General features: G+C 38.0%; 1 protein-coding gene across 1 annotated transcript in view; it reads right to left on the reverse strand.

Moving 5' to 3' along the window:
• ANKRD44 (ankyrin repeat domain 44) overlaps window positions 1-14839 on the reverse strand; it is a 601641-nt gene that overhangs the window by 74044 nt on the left and 512758 nt on the right. Inside the window, exons 21-22 of the mRNA XM_053712853.1 lie at window positions 9625-9712; window positions 7906-8023 (exon numbers count right to left, since the gene is read on the reverse strand). Coding sequence (XP_053568828.1) covers window positions 7906-8023; window positions 9625-9712 — 206 coding nt within the window. The remainder of the gene's footprint in view (window positions 1-7905; window positions 8024-9624; window positions 9713-14839) is intronic.

The following is a 14839-nucleotide window of genomic DNA, read 5'->3' on the forward strand; positions in this document are numbered from 1 at the left end:
GGGACATATTTTCAATTAACCAGAGGTCTGACCTCTGGTTAACTGCGCTAAGGGCAAAGTGCTCCTGCAAGCTTGCGGGAGCATTAACCAGCAACTTGTAATGGCTGGCTATTTAACATGCGTACGTAAATGGGCAAATTTGCCCCTTTACGGGTGCATGTTAAAATAGCACTCCACTTGTAACCCAGGTCCTTACTGTTCCTTTAATTCATACCTTTTCAACAATATGTGTGACAGTACCATTATTTCCATATTTGTTTCTAAGTTTAAAAAAAATATTAATTTCAAATATATTTCTAATTTTCAAAATAGGAATTGAGATAAATTCCAGTTTTTTTTTCTAATCTAAATTTCAAAAACAGATTTTCCAATTAATTTCCAATTAATCTAAAGATGCTTCAAATGCATTTGTCATTATAATAAATATATACTTGAAAATTTTGTGTGGCAGATTTGAATTCTGCAATTCAAATCAAAATGTAACTTCATCATACAAAGACGTGATAAATAATAGGGACTTACAAATTATATAGAGAATAAGGATATCAGCATTCTCATGTATCCCTTTTGTTAGTTTTGAGATTAGCTTTCTTCTTGAATAAGGGTTTTCATAAGGCAAAGTAATTATCAGATAAACAGTCCCCTAAGATTTAAATACTATTAATAACTTTAGAGAAAATAAATGATGTTTTAGAAATATTTACACAGGAAGCGAAGTTGAAAATGGCAGTAAAGAGATTTATTTTTATGAGTGGCGCTACTAACAGCTGAGGGAAATAAACTTGTTTATAACAAATGTCTATAAAAGTATTATTACCATGTATCACAGAAGAATAAAGCTTAAAGGTTATTCCAACATAGCTCTATATGTAAAATAAAACACAAAGTATCAAATGATATATATAAACAAATATTTATTTAATTATATAGTATTTTGAGATTACTATATTTAGAAAAAACGAATGAATATTTAAATAACAAGTTGTGGCCACAACTAAAATGTACTATAATAAAAAATATAAAAGCAAAAATAATGCCTAAATAAAAAATATGTGCTTTTAAGAACGCTTAGTTTAGCTAATCATGCTATATGAAAAACATAATTTATGCTTACCTGATAAATTCCTTTCTTCTGTTGTGTGATCAGTCCACGGGTCATCATTACTTCTGGGATATAACTCCTCCCCAACAGGAAATGCAAGAGGATTCACCCAGCAGAGCTGCATATAGCTCCTCCCCTCTACGTCACTCCCAGTCATTCGACCAAGAATCAACGAGAAAGGAGAAACCAAGGGTGAAGTGGTGACTGGAGTATAATTTAAAAGATATTTACCTGCCTTAAAAAACAGGGCGGGCCGTGGACTGATCACACAACAGAAGAAAGGAATTTATCAGGTAAGCATAAATTATGTTTTCTTCTGTTATGTGTGATCAGTCCACGGGTCATCATTACTTCTGGGATACCAATACCAAAGCAAAAGTACACGGATGACGGGAGGGATAGGCAGGCTCATTATACAGAAGGAACCACTGCCTGAAGAACCTTTCTCCCAAAAATAGCCTCCGAAGAAGCAAAAGTGTCAAATTTGTAAAATTTGGAAAAAGTATGAAGCGAAGACCAAGTTGCAGCCTTGCAAATCTGTTCAACAGAGGCCTCATTCTTAAAGGCCCAAGTGGAAGCCACAGCTCTAGTAGAATGAGCTGTAATTCTTTCAGGAGGCTGCTGTCCAGCAGTCTCATAGGCTAAACGAATTATGCTACGAAGCCAGAAGGAGAGAGAGGTAGCCGAAGCCTTATGACCTCTCCTCTGACCAGAGTACATGACAAACAGGGAAGACGTTTGTCGAAAATCCTTAGTTGCCTGCAAGTAGAACTTGAGGGCACGAACTACATCCAGATTGTGTAGAAGACGTTCCTTCTTTGAAGAAGGATTCGGGCACAGGGAAGGCACCACGATCTCTTGATTGATGTTCCTGTTAGTGACTACCTTAGGTAAGAACCCAGGTTTTGTACGCAGAACTACCTTATCTGAATGAAAAATCAAATAAGGAGAATCACAATGTAAAGCTGATAACTCAGAGACTCTCCGAGCCGAAGAAATAGCCATTAAAAATAACACTTTCCAAGATAACAACTTTATATCAATGGAATGAAGGGGTTCAAACGGAACTCCTTGTAGAACGTTAAGAACAAGGTTTAAACTCCATGGCGGAGCAACAGTTTTAAACACAGGCTTGATCCTAGCTAAAGCCTGACAAAAGGCCTGGACGTCTGGATTTTCTGACAGACGCCTGTGTAACAAGATGGACAGAGCTGAGATCTGTCCCTTTAATGAGCTAGCCGATAAACCCTTTTCTAAACCTTCTTGTAGAAAGGACAATATCCTAGGAATCCTAACCTTACTCCAGGAGTAACCTTTGGATTCGCACCAGTATAGGTATTTACGCCATATCTTGTGGTAAATCCTTCTGGTAACAGGCTTCCTAGCCTGTATCAGGGTATCAATAACCGACTCAGAAAAACCACGTTTTGATAAAATCAAGCGTTCAATTTCCAAGCAGTCAGCTTCAGAGAAGTTAGATTTTGATGTTTGAATGGACCCTGTATCAGAAGGTCCTGTCTTAGAGGTAGAGACCAAGGCGGACAGGATGACATGTCCACTAGATCTGCATACCAAGTCCTGCGTGGCCATGCAGGCGCTATTAGAATCACTGATGCTCTCTCCTGTTTGATTTTGGCAATCAATCGAGGAAGCAGCGGGAAGGGTGGAAACACATAAGCCATCCCGAAGTTCCAAGGTGCTGTCAAAGCATCTATCAGAACCGCTCCCGGATCCCTGGATCTGGACCCGTAGCGAGGAAGTTTGGCGTTCTGGCGAGACGCCATGAGATCTATCTCTGGTTTGCCCCAACGTCGAAGTATTTGGGCAAAGACCTCCGGATGAAGTTCCCACTCCCCCGGATGAAAAGTCTGGCGACTCAAGAAATCCGCCTCCCAGTTCTCCACTCCCGGGATGTGGATTGCTGACAGGTGGCAAGAGTGAGACTCTGCCCAGCGAATTATGTTTGATACTTCCATCATTGCTAGGGAGCTTCTTGTCCCTCCTTGATGGTTGATGTAAGCTACAGTCGTGATGTTGTCCGACTGAAACCTGATGAACCCCCGAGTTTTTAACTGGGGCCAAGCCAGAAGGGCATTGAGAACTGCTCTCAATTCCAGAATGTTTATTGGCAGGAGACTTTCCTCCTGATTCCATTGTCCCTGAGCCTTCAGAGAATTCCAGACAGCGCCCCAACCTAGTAGGCTGGCGTCTGTAGTTACAATTGTCCAGTCCGGCCTGCTGAATGGCATCCCCCTGGACAGATGTGGCCGAGAAAGCCACCATAGAAGAGAGTTTCTGGTCTCTTGATCCAGATTCAGAGTAGGGGACAAGTCTGAGTAATCCCCATTCCACTGACTCAGCATGCACAATTGCAGCGGTCTGAGATGTAGACGTGCAAAGGGTACTATGTCCATTGCTGCTACCATTAAGCCGATCACCTCCATGCATTGAGCTACTGACGGGAGTTGAATGGAATGAAGGACACGGCATGCATTTAGAAGCTTTGTTAATCTGTCTTCTGTCAGATAAATCTTCATTTCTACAGAATCTATAAGAGTCCCCAAGAATGGAACTCTTGTGAGAGGAAAGAGAGAACTTTTCTTTTCGTTCACTTTCCATCCATGCGACCTTAGAAATGCCAGAACTAACTCTGTATGAGACTTGGCAGTTTGAAAGCTTGAAGCTTGTATCAGAATGTCGTCTAGGTACGGAGCTACCGAAATTCCTCGCGGTCTTAGTACCGCCAGAAGGGCACCCAGAACCTTTGTGAAGATTCTTGGAGCCGTAGCCAATCCGAATGGAAGAGCTACAAACTGGTAATGCCTGTCTAAGAAGGCAAACCTTAGATACCGGTAATGATCTTTGTGAATCGGTATGTGAAGGTAAGCATCCTTTAAGTCCACTGTGGTCATGTACTGACCCTTTTGGATCATGGGTAAGATTGTCCGAATAGTTTCCATTTTGAACGATGGAACTCTTAGGAATTTGTTTAGGATCTTTAAATCCAAGATTGGCCTGAAAGTTCCCTCTTTTTTGGGAACCACAAACAGGTTTGAGTAAAACCCTTGTCCTTGTTCCGACCGCGGAACCGGATGGATCACTCCCATTAATAACAGATCTTGTACACAGCGTAGAAACGCTTCTTTCTTTATCTGGTTTGTTGACAACCTTGACAGATGAAATCTCCCTCTTGGGGGAGAGAATTTGAAGTCTAGAAGGTATCCCTGAGATATGATCTCTAGCGCCCAGGGATCCTGAACATCTCTTGCCCAAGCCTGGGCGAAGAGAGAGAGTCTGCCCCCCACTAGATCCGGTCCCGGATCGGGGGTCCTCGGTTCATGCTGTCTTTGGGGCAGCAGCAGGCTTCCTGGCCTGCTTACCCTTGTTCCAGGACTGGTTAGGTTTCCAGCCTTGTCTGTAACGAGCAACAGCTCCTTCCTGTTTTGGTGCAGTGGAAGTTGGTGCTGCTCCTGCTTTGAAATTCCGAAAGGGACGAAAATTAGACTGTCTAGCCTTAGCTTTGGCTTTGTCTTGAGGCAGGGCGTGGCCCTTACCTCCTGTAATGTCAGCGATAATTTCTTTCAAACCGGGCCCAAATAAAGTTTGCCCCTTGAAAGGTATATTAAGTAATTTGGACTTAGAAGTTACATCAGCTGACCAGGATTTTAGCCACAGCGCCCTACGTGCCTGAATGGCGAATCCTGAGTTCTTAGCCGTAAGTTTGGTTAAATGTACTACGGCCTCCGAAATGAATGAATTAGCTAGTTTAAGGACTCTAAGCCTGTCCGTAATGTCGTCCAGCGTAGCTGAACTAAGGTTCTCTTCCAGAGACTCAATCCAAAATGCTGCCGCAGCCGTAATCGGCGCGATGCATGCAAGGGGTTGCAATATAAAACCTTGTTGAACAAACATTTTCTTAAGGTAACCCTCTAATTTTTTATCCATTGGATCTGAAAAAGCACAGCTATCCTCCACCGGGATAGTGGTACGCTTAGCTAAAGTAGAAACTGCTCCCTCCACCTTAGGGACCGTTTGCCATAAGTCCCGTGTGGTGGCGTCTATTGGAAACATCTTTCTAAATATTGGAGGGGGTGAGAACGGCACACCGGGTCTATCCCACTCCTTAGTAACAATTTCAGTTAGTCTCTTAGGTATAGGAAAAACGTCAGTACTCGCCGGTACCGCAAAGTATTTATCCAACCTACACAATTTCTCTGGTATTGCAACAGTGTTACAATCATTAAGAGCCGCTAAAACCTCCCCTAGTAATACACGGAGGTTCTCCAATTTAAATTTAAAATTTGAAATATCTGAATCCAATCTGTTTGGATCAGAACCGTCACCCACAGAATGAAGCTCTCCGTCCTCATGCTCTGCAAGCTGTGACGCAGTGTCTGACATGGCCCTAGTATTATCAGCGCACTCTGTTCTCACCCCAGAGTGATCACGCTTGCCTCTTAGTTCTGGTAATTTAGCCAAAACTTCAGTCATAACAGTAGCCATATCTTGTAATGTTATCTGTAATGGCCGCCCAGATGTACTAGGCGCCACAATATCACGCACCTCCCGGGCGGGAGATGCAGGTACTGACACGTGAGGCGAGTTAGTCGGCATAACTCTCCCCTCGCTGTTTGGTGAAATTTGTTCAATTTGTACAGATTGGCTTTTATTTAAAGTAGCATCAATACAGTTAGTACATAAATTTCTATTGGGCTCCACCTTGGCATTGGAACAAATGACACAGGTATCTTCCTCTGAATCAGACATGTTTAACACACTAGCAATAAACTTGCAACTTGGTTACAATCTTATTTAACAAAAACGTACTGTGCCTCAAAGAAGCACTAAACGATTAAATGACAGTTGAAATAATGAACTGAAAAACAGTTATAGCATCAATCCTTAAAAACAACACAACTTTTAGCAAAGGTTTGTTCCCCTTAGTAAAGTAACAATAATTAATTTTGAAACATAAAAATTACAGAGCAACGTTTTTTAATCACAGTCAATATATAAGTCTCACAGCTCTGCTGAGAGAATCTACCTCCCTCCAAAGAAGTTTGAAGACCCCTGAGTTCTGTTAGAGATGAACCGGATCATGCAGGAAATACAAGAGTAACTGACTGGAAATTTTTGATGCGTAGCAAAGAGCGCCAAAAACGGCCCCTCCCCCTCACACACAGCAGTGAGAGAGAAACGAAACTGTCACAATTTAAAACAAGCAACTGCCAAGTGGAAAAATAATGCCCAAACATTTATTCACTCAGTACCTCAGAAAATGCAAACGATTCTACATTCCAGCAAAAACGTTTAACATAATAAATACCTATTCAAAGGTTTAATGTACGTACTTTTAACAGAGTAATTCCAGTGAAATACCATCCCCAGAATACTGAAGTGTAGAGTATACATACATGTCATTATAACGGTATGGCAGGATTTTCTCATCAATTCCATTCAGAAAATAAAAACTGCTACATACCTCAATGCAGATTCATCTGCCCGCTGTCCCCTGATCTGAAGCTTTTACCTCCCTCAGATGGCCGAGAAACAGCAATATGATCTTAACTACTCCGGTTAAAATCATAGTAAAAAACTCTGGTAGATTCTTCTTCAAACTCTGCCAGAGAGGCAATAACACGCTCCGGTGCTATTGTAAAATAACAAACTTTTGATTGAAGTTATAAAAACTAAGTATAATCACCATAGTCCTCTCACACATCCTATCTAGTCGTTGGGTGCAAGAGAATGACTGGGAGTGACGTAGAGGGGAGGAGCTATATGCAGCTCTGCTGGGTGAATCCTCTTGCATTTCCTGTTGGGGAGGAGTTATATCCCAGAAGTAATGATGACCCGTGGACTGATCACACATAACAGAAGAAACAATCCATAAAATTAACTAACGTACAATGTGTAAAGTGCTCAGTCTCTTTTTTGACTGAGTGGGGAGATATCAGTCTATCTTGAGAGGCCAAGAGGGTGAGACTGTGTCCAGACTATTCCTCTCGATAAGTGAAAATGGCAGTAAGATGTGTAGAGAGTACAATTGATATTCAGGTAGAGTATTCTATAATTATAGAAATATTACTAACCATTCACTAGTCCTTATCACAGCCCCCAAGGCAGAACATACAGTGATCTGAGATGTCATTGCAGAAAATGCAGCATGTCTGCAGAAAGAACAGGACACATGCAGGAACTTTTAGCACTTTAACTTTGCAGCACTACTCCACATTAGGCTGTTTTTTTCAAACAGAGCTGTGCAAGTTTTCCTTAACACAGTGCATTCAGAGCAAAGTGCTGTTTGAAGTGAACAGTCAAATATGCCGTAGTGCTGCAAAGCAGCAGTGCATTTCTTGTTGACTGGCTCTCAGGGATTATTGTCAAACCTGCCCCCCCTAGTCTTTCCCAGTCTGCAAAGCTGTTTTTCTCTGTATATAAAACGTTCGTATGAGCAATACACCTTTTTTAATACTACACTTCTATGTTAGACAAAGAGAAAAGGAAACAAATTTATTCAAGAGACATTTTACAATTTCTTTTTTTGTCTGCAGCTAATATGCAATTTTTAACTACTACAATATATTCTAAAACTTAAACAATGGCTTTATTCTCCACTTAACCAACACATTGCACTTGAGCTGGTGCTTTAGTATAAATGCCTAATTTAAAATTGAATTTTATTTAAAAATTCAGAAACCTGCAGAAACATTTTCACTAAAAAATTCTCATCGCAGAAAGTGAAAAAAAGTTCTGCCTCTGGGATCACAGCTAGAAACAAAAGTGTAGAGAAAATGACTCACCCCTCGATGCAATGCAGTACATCCATATATATCAACAGCATCCACTGACGCTTCTTTTTCAAGTAACAAGGAGACTGCATCAATGTGCCCATATGCCACTGCAAGCATTAGTGGGGTCCTAAGAACAGGAAAATTTTATCCATATATATCAGAACTGGACAAACACAAATATAATGAATATTTGCTCTGAATGCTAATTTAAAGGGACAATCTAGTCAAAACTAAACTTTCATGAATCAGATAGGGCATGTCATTCTAAACGACTTTTCAATTAACTTTTATAATCAAATTTGCTTTGTTCTCTTGGTATTCTTAGTTGAAAGCTAAACGTAGGTAGGCTCATATGCTAATTTCTAAGCCGTTGAAGACTGCCTCTTATCTTAATGCATTTTGACAGTTTTTCACGGCTAGACAGCTCTAGTTTGTGTCTCAAATGATATTAATGTTCGTCACTTCCAAATAAAATTCCTTAATGCATTATTGACATAGATATTTGAAGATGCATAGCTAGTTTATGTGTGCCATATAGATAACATTGTGCTCACTCCTGTGGAGTTATTTATGAGTCAGCACTGATAGGCTAAAATGCATGTCTATCAAAAGAAACTGAACAAGGAGCAGTCTGTTGAGGTTTAGATACAAAGTAATCACAGAGGTAAAAAGTATATTAATATAACCTTGTTGGTTATGCAAAACTGGGCAATAGGTAATAAAGGGTTTAGCTATCATTATAAACAATAAAAATTCTGGCGTAGACTGTCCCTTTAATCAGAGTGATCTGGGATGTTAATGAGACATGAAAATGAACCTCTTTCTCTTGGTCTGCTTGGTTAAAACTTAGTTCATTCCCTTCAAGGCATATTGAAGTAGGCTCACAAGCGTTCCCATGTCTTAAGTACCTAGGTAGTAACAGGTGGCAGAAGGGAGCACACAAAGCTCTGCCTTTAATTGCCACGATTGTTTGGATGTATCCTATCCAAAGATAGTTGCACCCTCAGTTTATTTACACAGTCTTCTTAATTAAACTGTTCTTCTGACTATACAGCTGTCCTGTTCACTAGATTTGTTTACCATAGAGTTTTACCATGGAGGGACTAAAGCTACTGTAATCTAAAGCTCCCACTATAGGTTTCTTGTATAATATTACTACACGTACTGCTGTCGCATTGTACTCAAGATATGTGCACATTTCTGAGACAACTTCAGTATGCTTTCCTGGAAATGGTCCAAGGTTCACCCCTTTAATTATGATCTTACAATATTATAGATCCAAAAATCTTAAAAAAAAAACCAGATAAGATTCTTTTGGCAAAGTGCTTCAATGCATTTAATGTTAATGTTATAAAAATCACAGAATTTTTTTTGCATGTTCTTTGTACATTAAAGACAGCTTTACAAAGGCAAGCAGCAATATTCTTCTATACTTGAGGTTACATCACTGATTCGTTCAAAACTATTTGTTTTTGCCTGTGTGCAAGTCTAGCTTGCAATATATTGTTCTTTTATAAAGGTCAGTTTCTATATATAGTACTAATCAGAATCTCTAGATATTTTTTGATTGGTTCCAGGAGTTGATCTGAATAAAATACAGAAGCAGGGATTTTGTTTAAATAATATACTGGAAACATATAATTTTATTTTGGGCAAATAGTCAAGTTTCTCTTTACAATTGTATGTTGCTTAAATCTGTAAATAAAATATACAAATTATTCCACTTACTGCATTTTGTTGTCCACTATATTTACAACTTCAAGATCGTCCGTCATTTCAAGCAACAATCGTAAACATGACGTATGTCCGTTGATTACTGTTGGATAAAAACAGATATTGTGATCAGTTAGTGTACTTAGGGTTGCTTTTTATTAGAAGGTTGGCATATCTGGCACCTTCCTTGTTTTCCTCCATATTATAGAATGGGAATGTGTACCTGGCATTTATTTAACTTTACTATTAAAATGTACAAATGATGTCACCAACACATATATCTAAAAATGTTCTTTTTTTATCTGGTCTCTTTGAATTAATGTAATTCAAAACCTTGCTATTTTGTCACTGTAAATAATATTTAACTACTAATTTACATTCATTATTAGTTATTGTATATAATGCGAGTTAACACAAAATGCTTTTGTGAAGCGAGACATTATATTTTTTTGCAATAGAAAGAAGGTACAATAATATGTGAGGTGTATGCAGCGCAATACTATACAACAAACATATTTCTAAGAATCCTATGAGGATTGATTTTTAAGCCCTTACTATTCAATCTAATGTGGCTACATGTAGAACGTATATTTAATTTTAGAATATTTAAAAACAAAGGAAAAAACAAAAAGATAAAGCGGTTATTATGATGTGCTGGTAGAATTTGGCAGGTTCCTAGTGATAGATACAGGAAATCTAAGCAAACATAAATCACACATTTATGCCTTTATGAAAACAATAATTATAATACATTAATCTAAAATTACATTTATTTAAACCACTGTGGTGTATTGTTTTTAATGGAAAAATCTAAAACATTTTTAGTCTGTCAAACAGTTGCTCTCTACTGCCACCTTTCTTTTGTTCTACCAATTGCCATTTTGCATGAAATGAAAAAGTGCAAATCACATAACTGAAAATGCTTCAAACACTGGTATTGCAAAGTATGGCATTGATCACAATCTATCAGTTGATCTTTTCTAAGGTTGTTGGCACTTTTCATATTGAGGAGATCACAACTGCCAGATTTTTTATGTTTCTTGGAGCAGAAAATGATATTCGCTGAAAAAAGACATTTTTAACATGGAGCTGAAATTTTCTCGGCAATCACAATCCATTTTCTCAATACTTTTCAACAATTTCTTCGAGACTATTATACACTTACGGAATCTGACATCTAAAGCGCTTGATAAAGTACCAAAATAAATGTTATTATGCAGTGCATGAGCAATACACACAGACAATATTTTAGAGGTGTATTTGTATATATGGTCTAGATTCATTAAAGCTCTATTCATTGCTATTGTATAATCTGCAGTGGGCAGGGCACAAATTTACAAACCTATATGTATTTAATAAATGATATCCTGTACAACTAACAAGATTTGTAGGAAAATTAAGAAAACGATAATCACACCCATAATGTCTAGAAATGGCGTGTAGCAATTGCGTTCTGTAAATGTTTGTTTCTAGTTCACACTCAATGGTCAGTTTCGATTCTATCAGTATCACATCTTCCTGACCGGATTTCACCTTTTTGACATTCCGTCTTGTTTGTTGTGACCAAGATGATGTTTTTTTAAATATTAGAAGGCAGTCACGTTTTTAAAAGGTGCAATTTACAATATTCACAACCTTGTATCGCTATTTTCCTGCAGCAACAGAAATTATCCAAAGACAAACCCCATTCTCAACAGTGAGGTTTTCCAGTTTTGGCAACATTTTTTGCAGTTACATTATTGCAATGGAGTAAACCTTGTCAGTTAGTGGTTTCACAATTTACAGTATGAGAACTGTAAAAATCCTGTTCCAGAAGATGAGATAAATTGCAGCTATATTCTCCTAATAGAAACTTATTTCATATGTTTTTCTTGATTTATGATGTTAATCTTGGCAAACTAGAAAGCTTTAAAAAGTCAATCATTAGAAATAATGAACAAAAAAATACTTTTAAAGGGACAGTACACTGTAAAATTGTTTTTCCATTAATGTATTTTAAATGACTTGTTATACCAACTGCAGGGTATAAAATATTTGGGAAATTCCATTTTCATGCTTATTTGTGTATATGAAGTAGCTGATTTTGTACTTTGAAACCACAGCCTATTACAATGGGTTGAACTTAAAAGTGATATCAGTTCTCATTATGTTCTAAGTTTGTGTAAACAGACTTGCTTCCTTATCTTTTATTTGGCTGGAACACCAAAGCTCAATACATAGAGAGAACAATGTAAAATTATCATTTTATTACTTAACTATCCTGCATCCCACTGAGAGTGTAATCTCTTCTGCTGGCTGTGTATACTTAGGCTATTCAATAGCCTATACTCCAGTATTAATTTGTTCAGTGTAGGTGGCGATACCACAGGCTAAATAAGCTATTTCAAATGCTGAAATTGGAGTAAAGGAGCTACTTGTAACCAATTTAATACACTCTAGCAGGTTAAAAGGATCATTTGGAATAATTTAAAGGGGAGACATTTTTTGGGTGAACTGTCCCTTTAAAATATTAAAAGTGACATTATAATCAATGAACAAACATGCCCAGTATACCCATAATATCTTTATACAAATGGCATTCAGATTGTTTACCAGTTATAAAGATGGATTTGGATTACAATAGGGCAGTAATGGTGAACCTTTTTGAGCCCGAGTGCCAAACTGCAACACAAAAGCAACTTATTTATCTCAGTGTCAACGCTGCAATTAAATCTGAATTTCAAGGATTTTTATTAGAAAAACCACTCCATTCAACTGTCTGAGCTAACTGTTTTGTCATAAAATAAAAACCCAATAAAAGTGGTTTCAATGATACAAACAGTTTTTATTGGAAAAACGTGACCAATTCCCTGGCTAATTCACATTTAAAGGGACAGTCAAGTATAAATTAAACTTTCATTATTCAGATAGGACTTTTAATTTTAATTGACTTTCCATTTTACTTTTATCATCAAATTTGCTTTTTTCTCTTGGTATTCTTAGTTTAAACTAAACATAGGTAGGCTCATATGCTAATTTCTAAGCCTTTGAGGGCTGCCTCTTATCACAGGCTTTTTAAATCTCTTTTCAACACAAAGAGACAGAAAGTACACGTGGGCCATATAGATAACACTGTGTTCAGGCACAGAAAGTTATTTAAGATCTAGCACAAAACAATGCTAAATGGAAGAAAATAGATAATAAAAAGTGACAGTCATGTGATCAGGGGGCTGGAAGAAGGTTCCTAGATACAAGGTAATCACAAAGGTAAAAAGTATATTAATATAACTGTGTTGGTTATGCAAAACTGGGGAATGAGTAATAAAGGGATTATCTATTTTTTAAAACAATAACAATTCTATGGTTGACTGTCCCTTTAAGTGAATAGACCTGTAACTATGCTACTTCCATAGTGCATCATAGTTTACAAAATTAAATATATGAAATTTTAGCAATCACATAAACACAGGTGTTATGCTTCTCGTTGTTAAACAACAAATAAAGACATTCATTTCTTGAAGTCTTCTTAAAACAAAAAGAGAGAGAGAGAGAGAGAGAGAAGAAGAGAGGGAAATGGAGGGAAATGGAGAGAGAAAGAGAAAGAAAGAAAGAAAGAAAGAAAGAAAGAAAGAAAGAAAGAAAGAGAAGAAATGGAGAGAGAGAGAAAAAGGGAGAGAGAAAGAGAGAGAGGGAGAGATAGAAAGGAAGAGAAGGAGAGAGGGAGAGAGAGGGGGAAAGGGAGAGAGATGGAGAGAGAAATGGAGAGAGAGGGAAAGAGAGAGGAAGAGAAAGGGAGAGAGAGATACAGGGAGAAAGAGAGTGTGAGAGAGATTGAGAGTGAGAGGGAAAGGGAGAGGGGGAGAAAAGGGGAAAGAGAGGGGGAGAGAGAGCATGGAGAGAGAGAGGGGGAGAGAGAGCATGGAGAGAGAGAGAGAGAGAGAGAGAGAGAGAGAGAGAGAGAGGGAGGAAAAGAGGAAGGGAGAAAGAGAAAGGAAGAGAGGGAGAAGGGAGAGAAGAGAGTCACATTTTTTTTAAAAACTGGCACTATGTGCATACTCTGCTTACTTGAGGGTTGTGCATACAGAATAACTACCAATCAGCACCCATAAATCACTGAAAGGGCACTTAAAAATGCACAGCAATGTACTCTGTTATAGTTTGCTACGGCTGTGCAACTCAAGCATATCCCTTTAATTCACTCTCTCCCCCAAATACAACAAATAAAACATGTTACATTCTACCTTATACCATATCTGGTGGTCCTGACAAAAGTAACTCTTATACAAGAATCCTTGGGAATTCAGATACCTTTAGACTCCCGAATATTTCTATTCCATTTGGCCCCAAAATTCCAATTAAAACACCACTTTCCACGGTTCCATGTAGTGGTTAATAGTGCCAATCAATTAATTCCGCACTTGTGGAAGAAAGCTGTGACCTCCTCTATACAAATGTGGTTGCAGGAATTCTAACGAAACCTAAAACTCGAAAGATAAGACTATCTCGTATCTAGCAGTCTAGAAACATATCATAATATAGTATATATTTGTGAATCACGTCTTAATTACTCAGTGGCTCTTAACTGTTTATTATTTAAATTCAGCTTAGGGTATTCCTTGTTCATTCTACTTTGACATTCAAACACACTCCTAGATTAACTACAAATACCTATTACAGGTAACCCTCAGTTTAGGCCGGAGTTAGGTTCCAGAAGGATTGGTTGTAAATCGAAACCGTTGTGAATTAAAACCCAGTTTATAATGTAAGTCAATGGGAAGTGAGGGAGTTAGATTCCAGGCCCCTCTAAAAATTGACATAACACCTAATACATTATTTTTAAAGCTTTGAAATGAAGACTTTAAATGCTAAACAGAATTATAAACCTAATTAAAAAAATCACACAACAGACTGTATAATCAAACTAAGTTTAATGTACAAAAAAAGTTTTACTTGCATTTTTCTGCAAACAGTTCTCTGCATTGTTAGCATGTTAGATAATATTGGGTCTGCACGTATTCTATGCATTTCAATCTGGACTGATTAAGCAGTTAGGCACCCTCACCTCAAGCAGCTGAACAGGAAGATAATAGGGACGTGGCTGCTAGATCTTGCTGCTTTGAAAGCTGATCGATAGCTAATGTCTGTTCTGTGTACAGAGATTAATTTCAGACCTGCTAAGCTTGCATAACTTTGCTGCAACACAAGCGGACAGCTCCACCTACTGGCTATTTTAATTAGTGCACTGCTTTTC

The sequence above is a fragment of the Bombina bombina genome, chromosome 1 (assembly GCF_027579735.1).
Source record: "Bombina bombina isolate aBomBom1 chromosome 1, aBomBom1.pri, whole genome shotgun sequence".
Lineage (NCBI taxonomy): Eukaryota > Metazoa > Chordata > Amphibia > Anura > Bombinatoridae > Bombina > Bombina bombina.